This window comes from Molossus molossus, unplaced genomic scaffold, assembly GCF_014108415.1.
Source record: "Molossus molossus isolate mMolMol1 unplaced genomic scaffold, mMolMol1.p scaffold_m16_p_1, whole genome shotgun sequence".
NCBI lineage: Eukaryota > Metazoa > Chordata > Mammalia > Chiroptera > Molossidae > Molossus > Molossus molossus.
Genome location: NW_023425344.1, coordinates 25,835,602 through 25,852,407, shown reverse-complemented (window position 1 = coordinate 25,852,407; position 16,806 = coordinate 25,835,602). Strand labels below are relative to the sequence as shown.

At 43.2% G+C, this 16,806-nt stretch overlaps 1 protein-coding gene across 6 annotated transcripts in view; it reads left to right on the top strand.

Moving 5' to 3' along the window:
* The first annotated feature begins 1,479 nt into the window (after positions 1-1,479).
* Positions 1,480-16,806, top strand: part of ARAP2 (ArfGAP with RhoGAP domain, ankyrin repeat and PH domain 2) — a 183,021-nt gene continuing 167,694 nt past the window's right edge. For 4 of the 6 annotated variants that reach the window (XM_036245290.1, XM_036245298.1, XM_036245306.1 and 1 more), the window contains exons 1-2: positions 1,680-1,814; positions 15,592-16,649. In XM_036245290.1, the coding sequence (XP_036101183.1) occupies positions 15,697-16,649 (953 nt within the window). In that variant the 5' untranslated portion in view covers positions 1,680-1,814; positions 15,592-15,696. Of the gene's footprint in view, positions 1,548-1,679; positions 1,815-11,796; positions 12,151-15,591; positions 16,650-16,806 lie in introns of those variants that run through there. The other 2 variants (XM_036245273.1, XM_036245282.1) reach the window with 2 other exon arrangements.

Here is a 16,806-nt window from a genome sequence, read left to right as displayed (position 1 = left end):
AAGTTCACCACTTTCCCTAATTGCATCACTTCCATCAACAGGTACAGAGGAGAGATGAGGACACTGCATCTTTTAAGGGGGAGAACTTTTGGTACAGTCTGTGAAGAGATGATTATTTTAAAAATTAAAACGAGCCTTGGCTGATTTGGCTCAGCGGTTAGAGCTTCGGCCAGGGACCGAATGGCAGGTACCTGGTGGGGGCATGGGCAGGAGGCAACCAATCCGTGTGTCTCTCACATTCATGTTTCTTTCTCTGTCTCTCTCTCTCCCCCCGCAACCCTCCTTTCCACTCTCTCTGAAAATCAGTGGAAAAATATCCTCGGGTGAGGATTAACAACAACAAAAAATAATAATAAATAAAAAAAAATAAAAATAATAAAAATGATTAGTTGGCCTTTGAACTCATGGCGAACAAGTGGATTTTAAAACTCTTTGGTGTTGGGGACACATGGGCTTTTTGTTTGGTTTTGATCCTCTTATTTTCTTTTGCTGCCTCCTTATGATCACTTCAAGAGCAGTGTCAACTCCAAGGGGAAGTGTCTTTCCTGACTCGAACAATCTCAGGTGCCAGCAGGATTGCGGCAAGGTTCTCTCCAGCGGAGAAGTCAAGAAAGGGGAATTTAGAAAATCAGCGAGGAGGGTGAATTTCTCGGGGGAAGGGGTTTAAATCTACATTGAGAATCAGCTCCAGTCTTACAGCTCTGTCTGCTTGGGCAAGCTGCCCTGCCTCTGATTCCTTATCTAGAAAAGGGGGATGTTAGCCCCCTCCCCAGAGACGGCTTGCAGGAGAAGCCCATCGAGGGGCTCGGCCTGGTCGTGTGCACGTGGCGTGGTAAGCAGGCAGGTTCCCGGGCCCAGGGACTGCAACTTTACCTGGAAGCAGGCGGGGAAAACGGGCGCCCTAGGTGAGTCTTAAGTTCGGGAAACGCTGAAGCAACATGGAAAGCAGGGAGTAGAGAAACACTAATAATCAGTGGTGGCGAGGTTCCGCCCCATTGGCAAGCACCCCCCGTAAGTGCGCACCAGTAGACCAACCGGAGGGCGGGGGCCGGGGCGCGGTCGCGGCCTCTCCCTCCCGGGCCGGGGCCGCCCCGCGGGTCTCCACTCCTGCTCGCGCCCTCGCAGCCTCCCCGGCCCGGCGCGTCGGAGCCTCGGTCGCCAGGTGGTCAGGTGCCAGGCGCGGCCAGGTCGCTGCGGACTGAGTCAGCCGCCCAACTATGCTACGGAACCAGGGCAGCCGGCTCGGCCGCCCCCGCCGCTGAGCCCGGGCTACCCCGCGCGGGGCGCCAGCTCCCCGCCCCCGCGGGCCGAGAGGAAGCTGCCGAGGCGGGCGCGGGAGCACCTGGGCTGGGCGCCGGCGGCGGGCGCGGCGCTTCCGGAGCTGCGCGCTCCCCGCGCTCCCCGCGCTCCCCGCCTCCAGGTGCGGCGGCCGCGGCGCGCCGGCCGAGTGACAGCGCCGCCCGCGTGGCCGCCGTCTGGGCAGCAGACGCGGTGCGGGCAGCCGGCGGGGACCGGGAAGGAGGAGGCCCTGCGCCTGGGACCGACGGGTGAGGACCCAGCGAGCCGGCGCCCGGGCTCCCCCCCGCCCGCCTCGCCTCCCGAGCCTGGCGGCCCTCGCGCACGGCGAGCACCGGGGGCCACGGGGTGGGCTGCGCGGCGTGGACCCGGCCGGTGTGGGAGGACCGTCGCAGGTTGGGCCGGGGCTTTTCGGTACTTTTTCGGGTAAATTTCCAGAGTGCCGAGTGCTGGGCTCTGGTTTCAGCCCCTTGGATTTCGCTCCCGCGTGTGGGCGTCTAAAAGGAAACCAGAAGCGGGTAAGTGATACAAAAACCCACTGACTAGAGCGATTTGGCCCGGGGGGTGGGGGGCGGGTGACAGTCGGATAGACAGACTCCTCGCGCATCCCCCTCCCCCAAAGAAAATAAACAAAAAGGAGCCGCCCTTTAGCGAGTGTCAGGCACCAAGTTATCTACTCGGGAGAGATGAGTTTGCTCTGATCTTGGAGCTCCCCCGCATCCTGCTTGCACACCCGGAGACGGCAGGCCTGTAAATTCACTCTAATTACTGTCATTGGGCTTCCACCTGCCTGGACCTAACGTCGGACACGCCGACCTGTCGGTAGTGAGTTAACCAGATTGATCTTTCTCTACTTTTGGAGACAGGACTCTTGGAGGTGTCCATCTCCTTTAAGTAAGTTCATCCTAGCTTGTTTTCTGAAGCACAGCCCCTCGCCCTGCCCCTCGCCTCCTTGCAGCGATCTGGAGTATTTTGCTGTGGTGGAAAGCTTCCTGAAATATAACCTTCGTTTGGTGATAGCAACGTTATTTTGTTTGTGCGAATTTGTCCTTGAAGTTGGCTGCTTAGTGGAATAGATCCTTTGGTTAAAAAAATATATTGAAAAAGGAACAGTTTTGAAAATTACCTTTAATCGGATGTTATTGTGATTACCAATAATAGTATTGTACTTACAAGCTTAGTATTGATTTTCCCCGCACTTAAGCACTCTGCACCCCAGAGAGTTTGTGGAACTTTGCCCATAAGTAATTGGAAGATGAAGTTTTGGCTGCTTTAAAAAGGAAGCTAACTTTTTTTAAGGAAACAGAGAGAGGAAAATACCTCTAATCTATTCGTAATGACTTTCATGCACTTACAAGAGAAATGTTGAGGGAAAATTCTCAGGACATTCCACTGTTTAACAATGTTTAAAAAAGAAAGAAAAAGTAAAATGGGTCATGGAACTAGGCTAGAGCTTTAGAGTGGAAATATCTCTCTGGCTCCTTTTAAACATACAGAGTGGGGCAGAAGTAGGTTTACAGTTCATATGGAAAATAATAGAATAATAAATAATACAAGAATAAACTGTGTTTTCCATACTAACGACTGTAAGCCTATTTTTGTCCACCCCTTTATATTAAACACACTTTTAAGGTGAGTCTTAACACAGGGAGTGTTTTATATGGAGTTGATTTGTCAGTACTCAAAGATTTATTTAAATTAACATACCTAGAGGGTAAATCAAATGACTTGTTAAAACTTATTTATGTGGGCATTGATGTGTTTTTGTTTTTTCCTTCTGTAAACCTGTAAAATTCTGTGTTGTCCATGAACGGACAAGCTGAAGGTACATTTGAAAACAAATTTGTAATCATTTATCACTACAGCTTTCTAGCAGTGTCGGGAACAGATATTCAATTAATACCCCCCCCCCCCAATTTACTCTTAGTTATTGTGGTTAATATAGGATTCATATTATAATGAATTGCTGTTTTCTTGTAACTATGAAACTATGAAGTTTTACAAACCAGCTTATGACTGGGTAATAAACCTCATGATATCCAAGAAGGTGTTTCTTCTTGTTTTGTTACTTTCTACCCCATCTCCCTGCAACTTCGAGAAAGTTTGGTGAAAAATACTATAAGAATGCTAAATATAAATAATAGTCATTGCTGTTAAAGCCTTATTATAACAAGCGGTTCCCTCCCATCATTTATTTATTGACTCATTTGATCCAGTCTTCACTTACTCTAAATGGAGGGATTTAAAAAATTCTCTGTGAAATATTAATTAGGTATAGAATTTGTTATTAATGTGGAAATATTCTTAGCTTTGACGAGAAGTGATTGATGAGAGATTAGAGGCTATGAGATGTCTCCAACTTTTTTTGTGAAGTCCTGCACCCCTGTCGTTGATCATTTTAGGGTTCTTTTAAACATTGGCCAGATTAAATATGTAATGATAGTTAAACTGTTTTGCTCATTTATTTCCTTAATTGAACTAACGGTCAGTGATATTCTCTTCACATGATCATTTCTAATTAGAAATTTGATCTGTGAAATTTTGTTACAGTTTTGACTGGGCATAAACTTAACTTCCTTGCTCATGCCATGGAGGAGACAGAGGAGGCCGGATCTGGGTTAAAGTAATCATTCTGAGCAGCTTCAGGAACAAAACTATTAGTAAAGAAATAGAGAATTATGTTTCTATCTTACACCATTTGTGTACTTAGGTGCGTGGGTAGGAAAGGGAATACTCAGGAAAGGGCTGATAAAGATAATGCATCTGGCTCTGGCCGGTTTTGCTCAGTGGTTAGAGCATTGGCCCGCGGACCATAGAGTTACAGGTTCCATCCCGGTCAAGGGCAGGTACCTTGGTTGCAGCTTGGACCCCGGCCCTGGTTGGGAATGTACCGAGGCAACCAGTCGATGTGTCTCTCTCATGTGGATGTTTGTCTCTCTCTCTCTTCCCCTCCTACTCTATGTGAAGATAAATGGAAATGGAAAAATATCCTCGAGTGAGGATTGAAAAAAAAGATAATGCATCTGTCTTCATAGTTCTCCCAAAAATAGGATGCAAAAAGGACTGTTATATTGCATAACTTTAGGAAGAGGCAAATATGGTGTAATCCTTTGGAGTTGGAGAGATAATCAAGAAAGAAGAGAAGAGAAGTGGTCGGATTGCTTGTGACTTGGGCTTGTGGGGTGGTGGTGGTGAAAGTGGGTGCCAAGATGCTTTCACAGTATCTTGAAGTTCAGAATCTTTAGCCTGTTCTTCAAGGCCCTTCATCCTGCCAATTCCAGCTTCCTTTTCTGGCATCACCTCTTATTGAACTCTTGGTCCCTTCCAGCTACTCTCATCTTCTTGCTGTTGCCTGAAGACATCTTCTTCCTCTGTTCGTCCTTTATGGCAGTCGTTCTGCTTCAGAAGCTGCTGTCTCCTGCTGCTGCATTTCTTCCACCCACCTCGAAGCTCCCCTCCGTAGCTCCTTCACTGAGCGCTCCATCCTCAAGGCTCAAATTGCTGCATATTTCACCTATATTTATGAACCTGATTGGAGGTTTTGACAGTTCCCTGGCACTCATGAAAGATGATAGAGCTACTTCTCTATGCGTACAGAAATAAAACAATACTTAAAATGTAAACCACGTGAAAGTCAAGGTCACAACATTTGATTTTTCTTATCATTACTATTTAGTGCTATTTTGGGTCCCTTGGTCTTCCAGTTTGGGTACTCCCCCTTGACTGACACCGCTGTAGTAAGGAACTAACTGTCTGTTTATATGCGTGCTGTTGTCTTTTGCTTGTAGTCATGTCTGATATAGCCTTTTGGTTTTAAGCTCTTTGAGAGAAGACATTGCATCTTTGCTTTGTTTGTAGTACTTACTACTGCTCTCAAATGAAATAATAGGTGCTGTTATCTTGAACTGCAAATATTTATTTCCCACTGTTATTTTAGAGAGTAAATTATGTACTTTAAATATTTATGGAATGGATAACTGTAAATAAACGAAGCAGTAAATTGGGAGACATTTGCCGAGATATCCTCTTTTTCTAAGAAAGAGAGACTTTGACAATTACAGAACCACTAGGAATAAGCCCACAAATTCAGTTGGAAAAGAGGTCAGGGTGCTATTTATAAATGCAAAGGGAGGAAACAGTTCACAGTAGGCTATTTTGAAACATCTGGTTGTTAGTCTAAAAATGCAGCTCAAATTTAGAGGAATGGTAGTGTACACATTTGTAGTGAATTTAAAAATTTTAAATATGGATATATAAAAGGCACATATTATAAGTGTACATTTTAAAGTCTTTTTATTGAAGTATATTATCAGACTACTTTTGATCTGAGTAAATGAAACATTAAAGCTGTGTTCACTGTAGTGTGAGGTGGAACAGAGTCCTAAAGAATATGTGCCTTTGTTCATATCAAGGGTTCTAGGGGGTCTGGTTCTCCTTGTTTCTGCTGGATGTGGCCCGATTGTAGAGAGGGTAGGAGGGGGCTGGCACTGGGCAGAGGGAGCTCCCAGGTGTTAGGGGCACACAGCTGGGAGTCCTCCACAGTGATGCAGGCTTCCAGTTATTACTACTTTTACTTCTGCTCTTGTAGGAACTCGGGACAAACTCTTTCTCTGGTTACCCAATTTATATGGCTCTTCTTTAAAGATCTCTAATGGAAAACAAGCCTCAAGCATTAGCCAATTAACTGAAAATCTGGGTGGACAGCTTGAAAGAGAAAACACTTACTGAAGCTAAGTCAAATGAAGGAGATTATCAACCATATAACTATCGAGATAGTATCTAAAGAAACCTAACCTAAGTACTACTTACACCACTAATAACTTCTTATAACAAGTAAAGGAATTATCACTTCTGGCCTTCACCGAATGTGGAAGTAGATATAAGCTCTAGATTTTGAAAGAGTTGTATTTTTCAGATAGCACAGTAAATAAAATAATCAAAACATAACGTAGAACAATACTTCCTCCGTGATCCAAGCCATGAATGCTTTTGCCTAGAGCCTGGCTATTTCAAACCTCAGCAATGCTTACTTATTACATGCCAGGGTCTGTCCTGAGATCTTGATGTATATTTACTCATTCCAGTCTCAAAACATTCCTGTGTTGTAGGCACTATTGTCATCACTGCTTACACATGACACCACTGAGGCTTAGAAAAATAAAGGAGTCTTCCCAAGGTCATGTAGCTAGCACATAGCAGAACTGGATTCACTGGTAATCACTGTGCTCTCTGTCCCAAGTCTAAAGTCTTTGGTAAGATCATCATTCTCCCTACGCTAATCGCATCTATATTTTACTAAATTAATAAAACGATGTTTACTGCTGTATTAGGTGCTTTGTAGGTTTATTAGAAGAATAATTTACAATGCTAATTAAAAGGAATGTCATTTTACTGGAAGGGGGGGCAGAAGAATACCAATCCAACCAAGTCCAGGAATCTGTTATGAAGATGACCAAGTGCAATATTGTATACAACAGATGAAGTAATAATAATAGCAAACTTTATAATTTGTGTCAGGTACTGTTTGTTATACATACCTTACATAATTTACTTGTTTAATCCTAATAGAAATCCTAGTAGATATATTATCCTCATTTTAAAGACAAGAAAACAGAGATCTCAGCAAGTTAAATGACATAATCAAGTTGCATGGTTGACAAGTGGGGAAGGGCCAATTGGAATTCAGGCAGCCTGGCCAGAGCACTGTGCTCCCTGTTCTGCTGCCTAGGTAGAATTAATGAGGAATTAAGGGGGAATGAAACAGGTTGGGAAGATTCATGGATGTGGTGGTACACGCTTGTAAGACTTGAATTGCCCTCAAAGGGGGGAGAAAAGCCAAGCTATGTACAGGGAGTTCCATTTGAATAAAAGCTGAAAAGCTGGCTGAATCTTCTAGTCAGTCTTTCTACCTCCTTCTTTTTGTGACAGAAAAACAAAAACATCACATAGTACTCAACTATTTTTAAGTGTATAGTTCAGTAGTGTTATGTATATTTACATTGTTGTGAGACATATCTCCATAACGTTTTCATCTTGCAGAAGTGAACCGCTATGCCCATTAAACACCTGCCCCTCCACCCCCACCCCCTGGTAAGCACCATCCTGCTTTCTACTTCTATGAATTTGACTAATTTATGTATCTCACGTAAGTAGAGTCAAACGGTATTTGTCCTTTTTAGATTGGCCTAGGTTATTTAGCATAATGTCCTCAAGGTTCATCCATGTTGGTAGCATATTGCAGAATTTCCTTGCTGTTTAAGGATGCATGGTATTTAGTTGTGTATATGTAACACATTTTGTTTATCCATTTATCTGTCAACACTTGGGTTGCTTCCCCTCCCTGTCTCTTTTTGCATCACATTTTAAGTTAAACCTTTACAACCATGGTTAATTACCTTTTGGAACAATGCTTCAATACTTCCTGTTCTAAGCAAGCAGTATTTTTTCACCCCCTCACCATGGACTGCCCTGGTGGGCAGTGAATTCTTTGTCCGTATTTGATTATTTCATTTTGGCTTCACACTGTTGTACTTACTTTATCAGTTGTCCTACATAATTCTTCAGAAGCTGCCTTTCTCCAATGATAGATGCAAAATAAATTTTAATAAACTAAGTTCTATGTTAACATTTCTTTATACAGTAATTTCAAAGATGTTCTGCCTAAATTGTCATGGGCTCTTACATCTTAAACAATTAAATGTAAATGAATGTAGGCTTCCATATTTAACCACTTAAATGGACACATACCCACAATCAAATTGGAAAGGTGTATAAAACTTGGGCTTGCAAGGCATGGTATATTTAAGTAGCATTTCTGTAGTGACTGTAAGTGCTTAGCTAGATAGAGGGGGGAAAACACGAAGTCCTTGATGCCCCTCCACTGTTAAATAAATTGTATAACTCTTAGGCAGCACAGGTGGTAGAGTGAGACTTAGAATTCTGGCTCTACTCTTTATCTGCTGTGTGACTTTGGGCATGAGACTTTCCTCCTAAGGCAGCTGTGAGGAGTATGCGATCCTACACACACTCCACACATACTCATTATTATTAACAATGAAAATCTGAGGGAGAATGGAAGAGGATGGATGTGTTTTTGATGGTTGGTAGCAGTGGTCAAGGTAGGCAGCTTGGAGGCAGTGGAGGTCAGAGCACAGGAAGTAGAGGTGACCACAGTGAAGAGTGATGGCCAGATTGAGGAAACTGGGCTTCCTGTAAGCAGGGTGGGGAGCCTTTTTTCTGCCAAGGGCCATTTGGGTATTTATAACATCATTCATGGGCCATACAAAATTATCAACTTAAAAATTACCCTGCTGAATTTGGTCAGGTTAATTTGGTGAGGCACATGATGTTACCTGGTATTGAATTCCAGAGCCTTATAAGGCCTGTGGGCTGGCTGTTCCCCACCTGTGCTGGAAGGGGTTTAGTGGGGGTAGTGTTGCCCCAGGCTAATGTCGGTGAATGGACGGTAGAGAAGAGGCTTGCAGAAGGACCAGGTCACTGTGTTCTGGGGACTGAGCACGCAGGCCAGAACAGTAAGTTAGGACCTGTGCCCTTTGGCAGTCTGCTCTTTACAATGGGATGGAGTGATGTAACAACAAGCATGTTTTCTCAAAACCACTTCCTCTTCTGCGAGGCTGTGGGGAACAAAGTAGAACTAATTGTCTTTATGAATACTTGGAGTTATTATCTTGGTACTAAACAGTGAGTTTGCTTGATATGCAAATACCATGATACCTGTTTCTTGTGACTGTATTCTGTACTGAAGCAACGCTGGAATTCTGTTAAGGTCTGTAGCCTGAACTAACTAGTTCAGCAAGTTATTCCAAATGGAGCCCCCTAATTTTTTTTTTTTTTTTTTTTAATGGTTAGCTGTTTCTCCACAATAAGCTTAATAGCAATTTAAAGGCAGGGGCACTTCTTTTACTATAGTGCCAGGCACCCTGTGGGGGTGATTAGTTGTAGAGAATTGGAGGAGTAAAAACTGTACTCGTAGGATGTCAGAAATCGCCTTTCCTATCTCCTGGTGCCACTCAGCCATTATGGTCAGCAAAAGCGTTTTCTTACACAATTCTGGGTGTCCCCTGGGAAATGGTTCCGCTCTACCGAGAACCTTCTCTTTCTGTTCTGGAATACAGTCAACTCTTCTTGTTCTTACAATCTGTAAGACTTGTATTGACACCATTAAAAAGTTTCACTATGCATGTGGCAATTTAATTTCTTTTTATTTGGTATTTTCTGAGGTTCCTTTCAGTCCTGTGACTCTGTGATTGTTAAACCTATTATTTTAACACATTTGCAGTTTCTAGAGACTCTAAGGTTATGTTTCTGATTTTAAAATGGTGTGCTTTGAAAAAATGGATTAAACTTACAACTAAGTTCAATTGTATTATGTTCATTTTTCCTTCCCATAAGGTACTCGAGTCAGGTGCAGGTGAGTCCAGAAGTGATAATTAATGACCTGGTTTAATGAAGGGACCCACGGTTTTCAAGAAAATTTTTTTTCTCTAGCTCAGCTACGGAAAATGACAAAACTCCACTGGTAATGGCTGAAGGGTGGGAGTGCGCAGTGGATCTTTGTGGTGGTTTTCCTTGAGGCGTTGGGACAGGGAAGCTGTGCCAACCCATGAGTTTTTAAAAACCCTCTGGGTGGTTCATATGTTTTCAGCTGCCCTCCTGCCAACCCCTAACTCCTGATTTGGTCTCTTTTTGTGGAGAGATGGACTGGAGAAATCTGTATTTGAATCCCGTCTCTGCTCCTTACAAATTTGTTGCCCTAAATAGGCAAAACTTTAAAACTATGTATACTTTCCACTTTTTGTCTGAAATCTCCCCAAAGCTGGGAAGAAGTCATTCAGCAAACATCTATTGAGCACCGGCTATATGCCTGACAGTGTTTGAACTGAAGAGCTGCAGCATTAAATGACATACAAGAACCCTGCCCTCGTGCAGCAGTGCACAGACGGCAGGTAGGAACAAATGCCATGAGTACAGATAAAGCAGGGTAAGGGGCCGTGGGGCACAGGCATGCTTATGCAATAGGGGGATCAGGGAAGGCCTTTCTAAAGGGCCCCGTTGTCAGAGACTTACTAAGCCATGAGTTGTGGGTGTATGTAGGGAAGCAGATTTGAAGGCGATGGAAGGACAAGAGATAAGGTTGTGAGGTGGGAATAGGACTGAGGCCAACTTGGTGGCGATTGAGTGATGGAGGGGGAAAGCTGGGAAGTCTCAGGACTGCCTTTGATTAGAAAAGATATCATCTGGCTGCTGTATTGAGAATATACTGTGGGGAGGTGGGGTAGGATGTTGGGAAAGAATCAGGGCTATGGGTCTGGAGGCTATCGCAAGGGTTTAAGATAGATAAGATAACAGCAGGGACTAGAATGTGAGCAGAGCAGGTCCTGAGATGTAGTTGCTTCAGGATGTAGTTCAGAGGTAGAGATCAATAAGATAATAAGGTCAGCCCTGGCTTGTTTGGCTCAGCAGTTAGAGTGCTGACCTATAGACCAAAGAGTCGTGGGTTTGATTCTGGTCAAGGGTATGTACCTCAGTTGCGGTTCATCCCTGACCCTGGTTAAGGTCGTGCGTGAGGCAACCAGTTGATGTGTCTCTCTCACATCGATGTTTCTTTCTCTCCCCTTCCGTCTTTCTCTCCCCCCTCCCTCCCCCTCTCCTGCCCTATGTGAAGATAAAATGAAAAGCATCCTTGGGTGAGGATTAAAAAAAAAGATAAGGTCATGTTTATTAAATGGTGTTACAAGCCAGGCATGTAGCAGGTGCTCCTCAGTGTTACTTCTCTTTGCTCTTGGAAGTGGGTCAGGATAGGACAGGCAGATGCACAACCACATCTGTCATGCCAGCTCTTTACACGCTCTCTAAACATGTTCTGCATGTCCATCATGCACTGAGTTTATAAACCAGTAATTTGACTAGAATTTAGCGGGCAGTTTATATGGGCTGGTCATCATCTTGGCACAGTCATTAGTTTAAAATGGGATAACAAAAAGTAATTATAATGGCCAAGTTACCTACTATTTGTTGTGTGCAGTTGGTGTACTAAATCCTTTACAACAACCCAGTGAAGTAAGTAGTAGTAGTATTTAAAACAATTGTTTTTTCTTTATTGATTTTTAGAGAGAAGAAGGGAGAGGGAGAGAGAGAGAGAAACATTGATGAGAGAGAACATCAGTTGGCCGCCTCCTGCATGCCCCCCACTGGGGATTGGGCCCACAACCTGGGCATGTGCCCTGACCGGGAATTGAACCAGCGACCTCTTGGTGCATGGGCCAATTCAGCCACCGAGCCACACCGGCCTGGCAATAGGTACTATTATGACTCTCATTTTCTTGATGAGGAAACTGAGTCACTGAAAGGTAAAATACTTGCCCAAGCTCACAAAACTTATGTGGAGGAATTGGGATTTGGCCCAGGTTGTTTAACTCCAGATTCTTGGCTTTTGCATTGTATTATCCACTTCTGTAGGCTACTACTGAATGACTAACGTGTAATTTAATGCTGTAAGAAGTGAATGCTGTGGGAATATAAAGAAGAGAGTTTATTTCTCGTTGAGTAGAAACCATGGGAAGGAATTAGCATTTGAGTTAGACTTCAGACAACGGAACCGGTTTCAGCTGTGGGAAGATAATGACTGTAGTGATGAAAAGAAATAATTATAATGATGGAAGTGAATGTTTGCTAGGCACTTACCATATCCTAAGCACTATTTTAACACTTACAGATGGATTATCTCATTTAATCTTCACCAGTGCCGAGGTGCCTTTGATGTTTCCATTTTATGGTTAAGGAAACTGACCTACAGACGTGTGCCTGTGTTTCCACTGCCAGCCTGTGGGGGAGGTAGGATCTGCATCTGACTCCAGACTCGTGGGCAATGTGCTCAGAGGGACATTCTGTTCGAGGGGAGGAGAGGGATAAGCTTAGGCTCAGGGGAGATGGTATAAAGCATATTGGGGAGCATGAGGAATTTAAAACTGTAATCACCAAGTTTTGTGGCACATCCCAGTTATCTTTGGTCTGTGGTACAAATGCAAATTCCCGGGCCTGTTATCAGCACTTGCCCACACCCAGTACCTGCAGAACCATTGTGCCCAGGTAGAGGTCAGAACCCCATGCGCTCCGAGTTCCCATTAAGGAGTTTGAATATAGTACTTTCATAGTTAGACGTGTCCATCTCTTTGCTTCTGATGAGTGCATGTGGGCTAGAAGCCTCTAAACAAAGAAGTGGATCTGTGAGTTCCCTTGGTGGTAAGACAGTTACAAAGTTAGGTGATTGGAGGGTGAGCTGATGTTCAAGTACACAGAGGATTGTAAGGCCCATGGTAGGGAGCCTCTCCTGGGTCACGAAAAGGAATCGGTTTCATTAGTCGTATTCAGCATGTTGACTAATAGTGGAGGGAGGCATTTTGGGTAGAACATTTGGTGTATCCATCCCTGAGTCAGTCACCCAGGAAGTATATGTATCTGCCGTAGGGAAGGAAAGGGCTTTGTGTATTAAAACACACGTGCACACCAGAAACTAACAAAGAGGGTCTCTCAGCCAATTCCGCCATCCCTGCCAACCTCTCTCCTAGCTCTTACGTGTCCCAAGCACTTGGCGAGTTTCAAGGACTAATACGTTGAAAAGGGACTGATTCTATTTACGGTCAATGGGAAGCCTTCACAGAGGAGGTAATACATATAATACCTGCCTATTCAGAATTTTATTTATTCATTTTTTTTGTTAATGTTCACCTGAGGATATTTTTTCTATTGATTTCTAGAGAGAATGGAAGGGAGGAAGGGAGGGGGAGAGAGAGAAAAACATTAATGTGAGAGAGACAGGTTAATTGGTTGCCTCCCCCAGGTATGTGTCCTTGACAGGGAATCGAACTGAAGAACCTTCAGTGCATGGGCTGACACTCTAACCACTGCGCAACACCAGCCAGGGCCCTAATCAGAATTTTAAATAGTACATAGGATTTTGCAAGATGTGTAGATTTGCAAGCAGATACAGCATCCACAAAAGATAGAGGCTATTAAACAGTTGTTTGCCTTGGGAACGATGATTAACAATGAGCTAGAGAGAGTGAGGAGTGTAGGTAGACTGGCACAGGTTGAACTTGAGCCTGGAGTTAGTACATAGGAACACCTACCTTGCAGGAAATATATATGAGTTATGGTATCTTGCACATAATTGCTGTTTACATCTGTAGTATTTGCTATATATTGTTAGACCAAGACTGGACTGGGTTTATGGCACCATAAGAAGCTTAGACTTTATCCTGTTGAGGGTGTGGCATGATATGCCAAATTTGGATTTTCAGTATTTCACTGATACATGGACACTGAGCTGAGGGATTTGTTCAGGGTGTTGCAGTAATTCAGACAAGATAATATAATGAAGGTCTGAACCTGGGGTGAAGGCAGCAACGATGAAGGAGTGTATCAGTCAGTTTGGGCTGCTGCAACAAAAATACCACACTGCCTGGCTTAAAAACAGACATTGATTTTCTCACAGTTCAGGCCCAACATCAAGGTGCCTGCAGATCTGGCAGTAATTATTCCCGTTTTGTGATCTGCCAAGAAATTAGATCATGTGTTCATTTACAAGATAATTGGGTATAACTAGAGTGATGTATCTGTGATCTAGGTTTGCATGTGGTGTGAGGTTTGACTTTCTCCTTTTTCTTACTGACATTTTGTCGTTTGGAGTGTGACTAAGGGATACCTTATTGATAAAGGCATTTCCTGCCTTTCACTTCTTGTTTGTATTTTTATTTCTCTGCTCCTGCAGTGAGATGGGCTTCCCCTCTTGTCCTATACCTGCTGGTCAATATTGGCTGATAGTTTAAATAGTTCGGGCAGTCGTCTCTGGGCTGTTGGCCTGTAAGACATGCAGCATCCGAGTGGTACCTTTTGGAGAACTATTTTGAGACTTGATTTCCAGAAACAGTGTATCAATACTTGTTCAGATAAATTAACCTTGTTTGGGTGTTTTGCAATTTATTCCTTCAGTATAAGGGTGTTTTGCATATTCTGTACTTTTTTATTTTTATTGAAGCCTGATATTCAGAAATTTGTACATACGTGTTTTCACAAAGTGAACACAGCTATAAAAACCGAACCTGGATAAATCGACTTAAAAAATTACTAATGTTGTTTGGGAGAAAAATGAACCTCTGTGAATCTGCTGTGTATGAAGGAAAATGTGACCTTTCAACGTTTTAGTTTTACTTTCATATTAACTTATTTCCTGTTATATAATGTATTTAAGCATTGACAAATCATTCAACTAGTTTTATCGTGCATGTCAGTATTGTGCCTACAATGCTAATGCTTTTTTGAAATGAAAGTTATTGACCTGAGAAATATGTCCTAACTGTGCTTTTTAAGAGAGCCTTTGAGGAAAGAGTACAAAGGGGAAAGTTGTTCGTGTCCAGTTGTTGTTAAGAAAAATTATCTAAAATTGGTAATCAGAAGAATGTACAACATGTTCCTTCAGCGCCTTGTTGGGGCCCTGTTTAATAGGCCCATCCTCGGCATATTAATTCTAATCATTGTGCTCCACTTTCTATTTAATGTTTGGTTACAGCTCAGAACTGGGCTTATAGATTTCTCTCCTTTAGAAAGACAGCTCTAAAGGCTTTGGTTTTATTGCCCTGTAGGACATTAACCAGTTCTTTTTTTTTTTTTTAACTGACCTACCAGTCTTACTCTAACACACACACAAAAGCCCTTTCTGATGGCTGTATGAACCTGTTCCACAAATGCCGTTGGAACTAACCTTACCGTCTTACCAGTTCCTTCACTGATGAGTTGAATAACATTTAAAAAAAATTATTTTTCTTTGTTGTTTAGAGAGGACAGGAGAGGGAGAGAGAGAGATGGAAACATTGATGAGAAAGAACATCGATTGGCAACCTCCTGCGTGCCCCCCACTGGGGATCTGGCCCACATTCTGGGCATGTGCCCTGACCGGGAATCGAACTGGCGACCTCTTAGTGCATGGGTCAGTGCTCAACCACTGAGCCACACCGGCCAGGCCTGAATAACGTGGGAGAGGCATTTTCAACTTGTTGAAAGTCATCATTTGATACTACCATAGCATTTCTGTCCTGAACCTTCGTGCTTTACTGGGAGCTGACTCTCCAGGGCATCATAGCAATGACAAAGATTCCAAACCCTCAGACGGTGAAAGAGATTCTCCTCATTTCTGTTGTGTATCTTCAGAGAAAGTTTATAATGTAAAACTAAGTTTTAATAACGAAAATGCCCTAATTAATTAATTTATTTTTCTAGGCTTAAGCACATAAAGCATTCATCATGGAGAAAGGACCATTTTGAGACATTTTTCTGTTGCCAGTGAGAGAGGAAGAAGCCACACAGAAGCGCACCCTCCCGTGTATGTATCTTGTACTGCTTTTTATGAAGCAGCTCAGTAATGAAGCCACCATTATGTCCTCAGTCAGTGAAGTAAATGTTGATATCAAAGATTTCCTAATGAGCATTAATTTGGAGCAGTATCTCTCTCACTTCCGTGAGCTGGGCTTTAATACCGTGAAGGACTGTGCGGCAATAAATGACGGCGTGCTGCACAAGATTGGAATATTACCTACAGGGCACCGGAGGAGGATCATCAAGCAGCTACAGCTACTCTTGTCAAAGATGACAGATATCCCAGTATATGCAAATATTCACAAAACAAAGAAGGATGATGAGACTTCCAGGGATCACCATGCTCCACCTTCTGGACAGGATGCCTGCATAGAACTTTCCGATTCACGTGCTGTTCAGACAGCAAGCCCAGCGCAGTTGGAGACTGTTACAAAAAATCTTGATCAAGATGACACTAGTGTGGAAAATAGCCAGTCTCTTAAATCAGATGATGAACTGTCACTTCCTAAACACACCCTTCCCATTTCAGAAGAACCACACCTGCATGTAGGTTCTGTTCAAGATTCTTTATTTAGTAGTGAAAATACTAAAATAGCATCTTTGGTGACAAAGACGACTCTGGATTGTGCAGCTGAAGAACAACAAACAGAAAAAGTTGATTTGATCTTAGAAAATGTGAGCAAGCTTCCCGATGTCGACCCTGAGTGTCTTTCTTCCAGCGGCTGTTCAGTGTCAGAAGCCAGCTCTGGAAATGGAACGAATGGTTTGTTAGAAAGATCACCACTGTCCACTTTTAAATTTCAAGGAGAAATGGTTGTAAATGATTTGTACGTTCCATCGTCACCCTTCTTGGCACCTATGAGAAGCCGTAGCAAGTTGGTTTCCAGGCCGTCTCGATCTTTCCTGCTAAGACATCGGCCTGTGCCAGAGATCCCAGGGTCAGGAAAAGGAATCTCAGCGAGGTAAGAACTTCCATGATAAGTTGTAAGTTTTTGATTTGGAGGAATTTAGTTATTTTGGACAATTACATTTTCAGTGTTTTTTTTTTTTTTTTTTTTTTCCCTGAACTTGACTTCTATGAATTTACCTATTCCACCAACCTTTTCTTCTCTTTTAAAA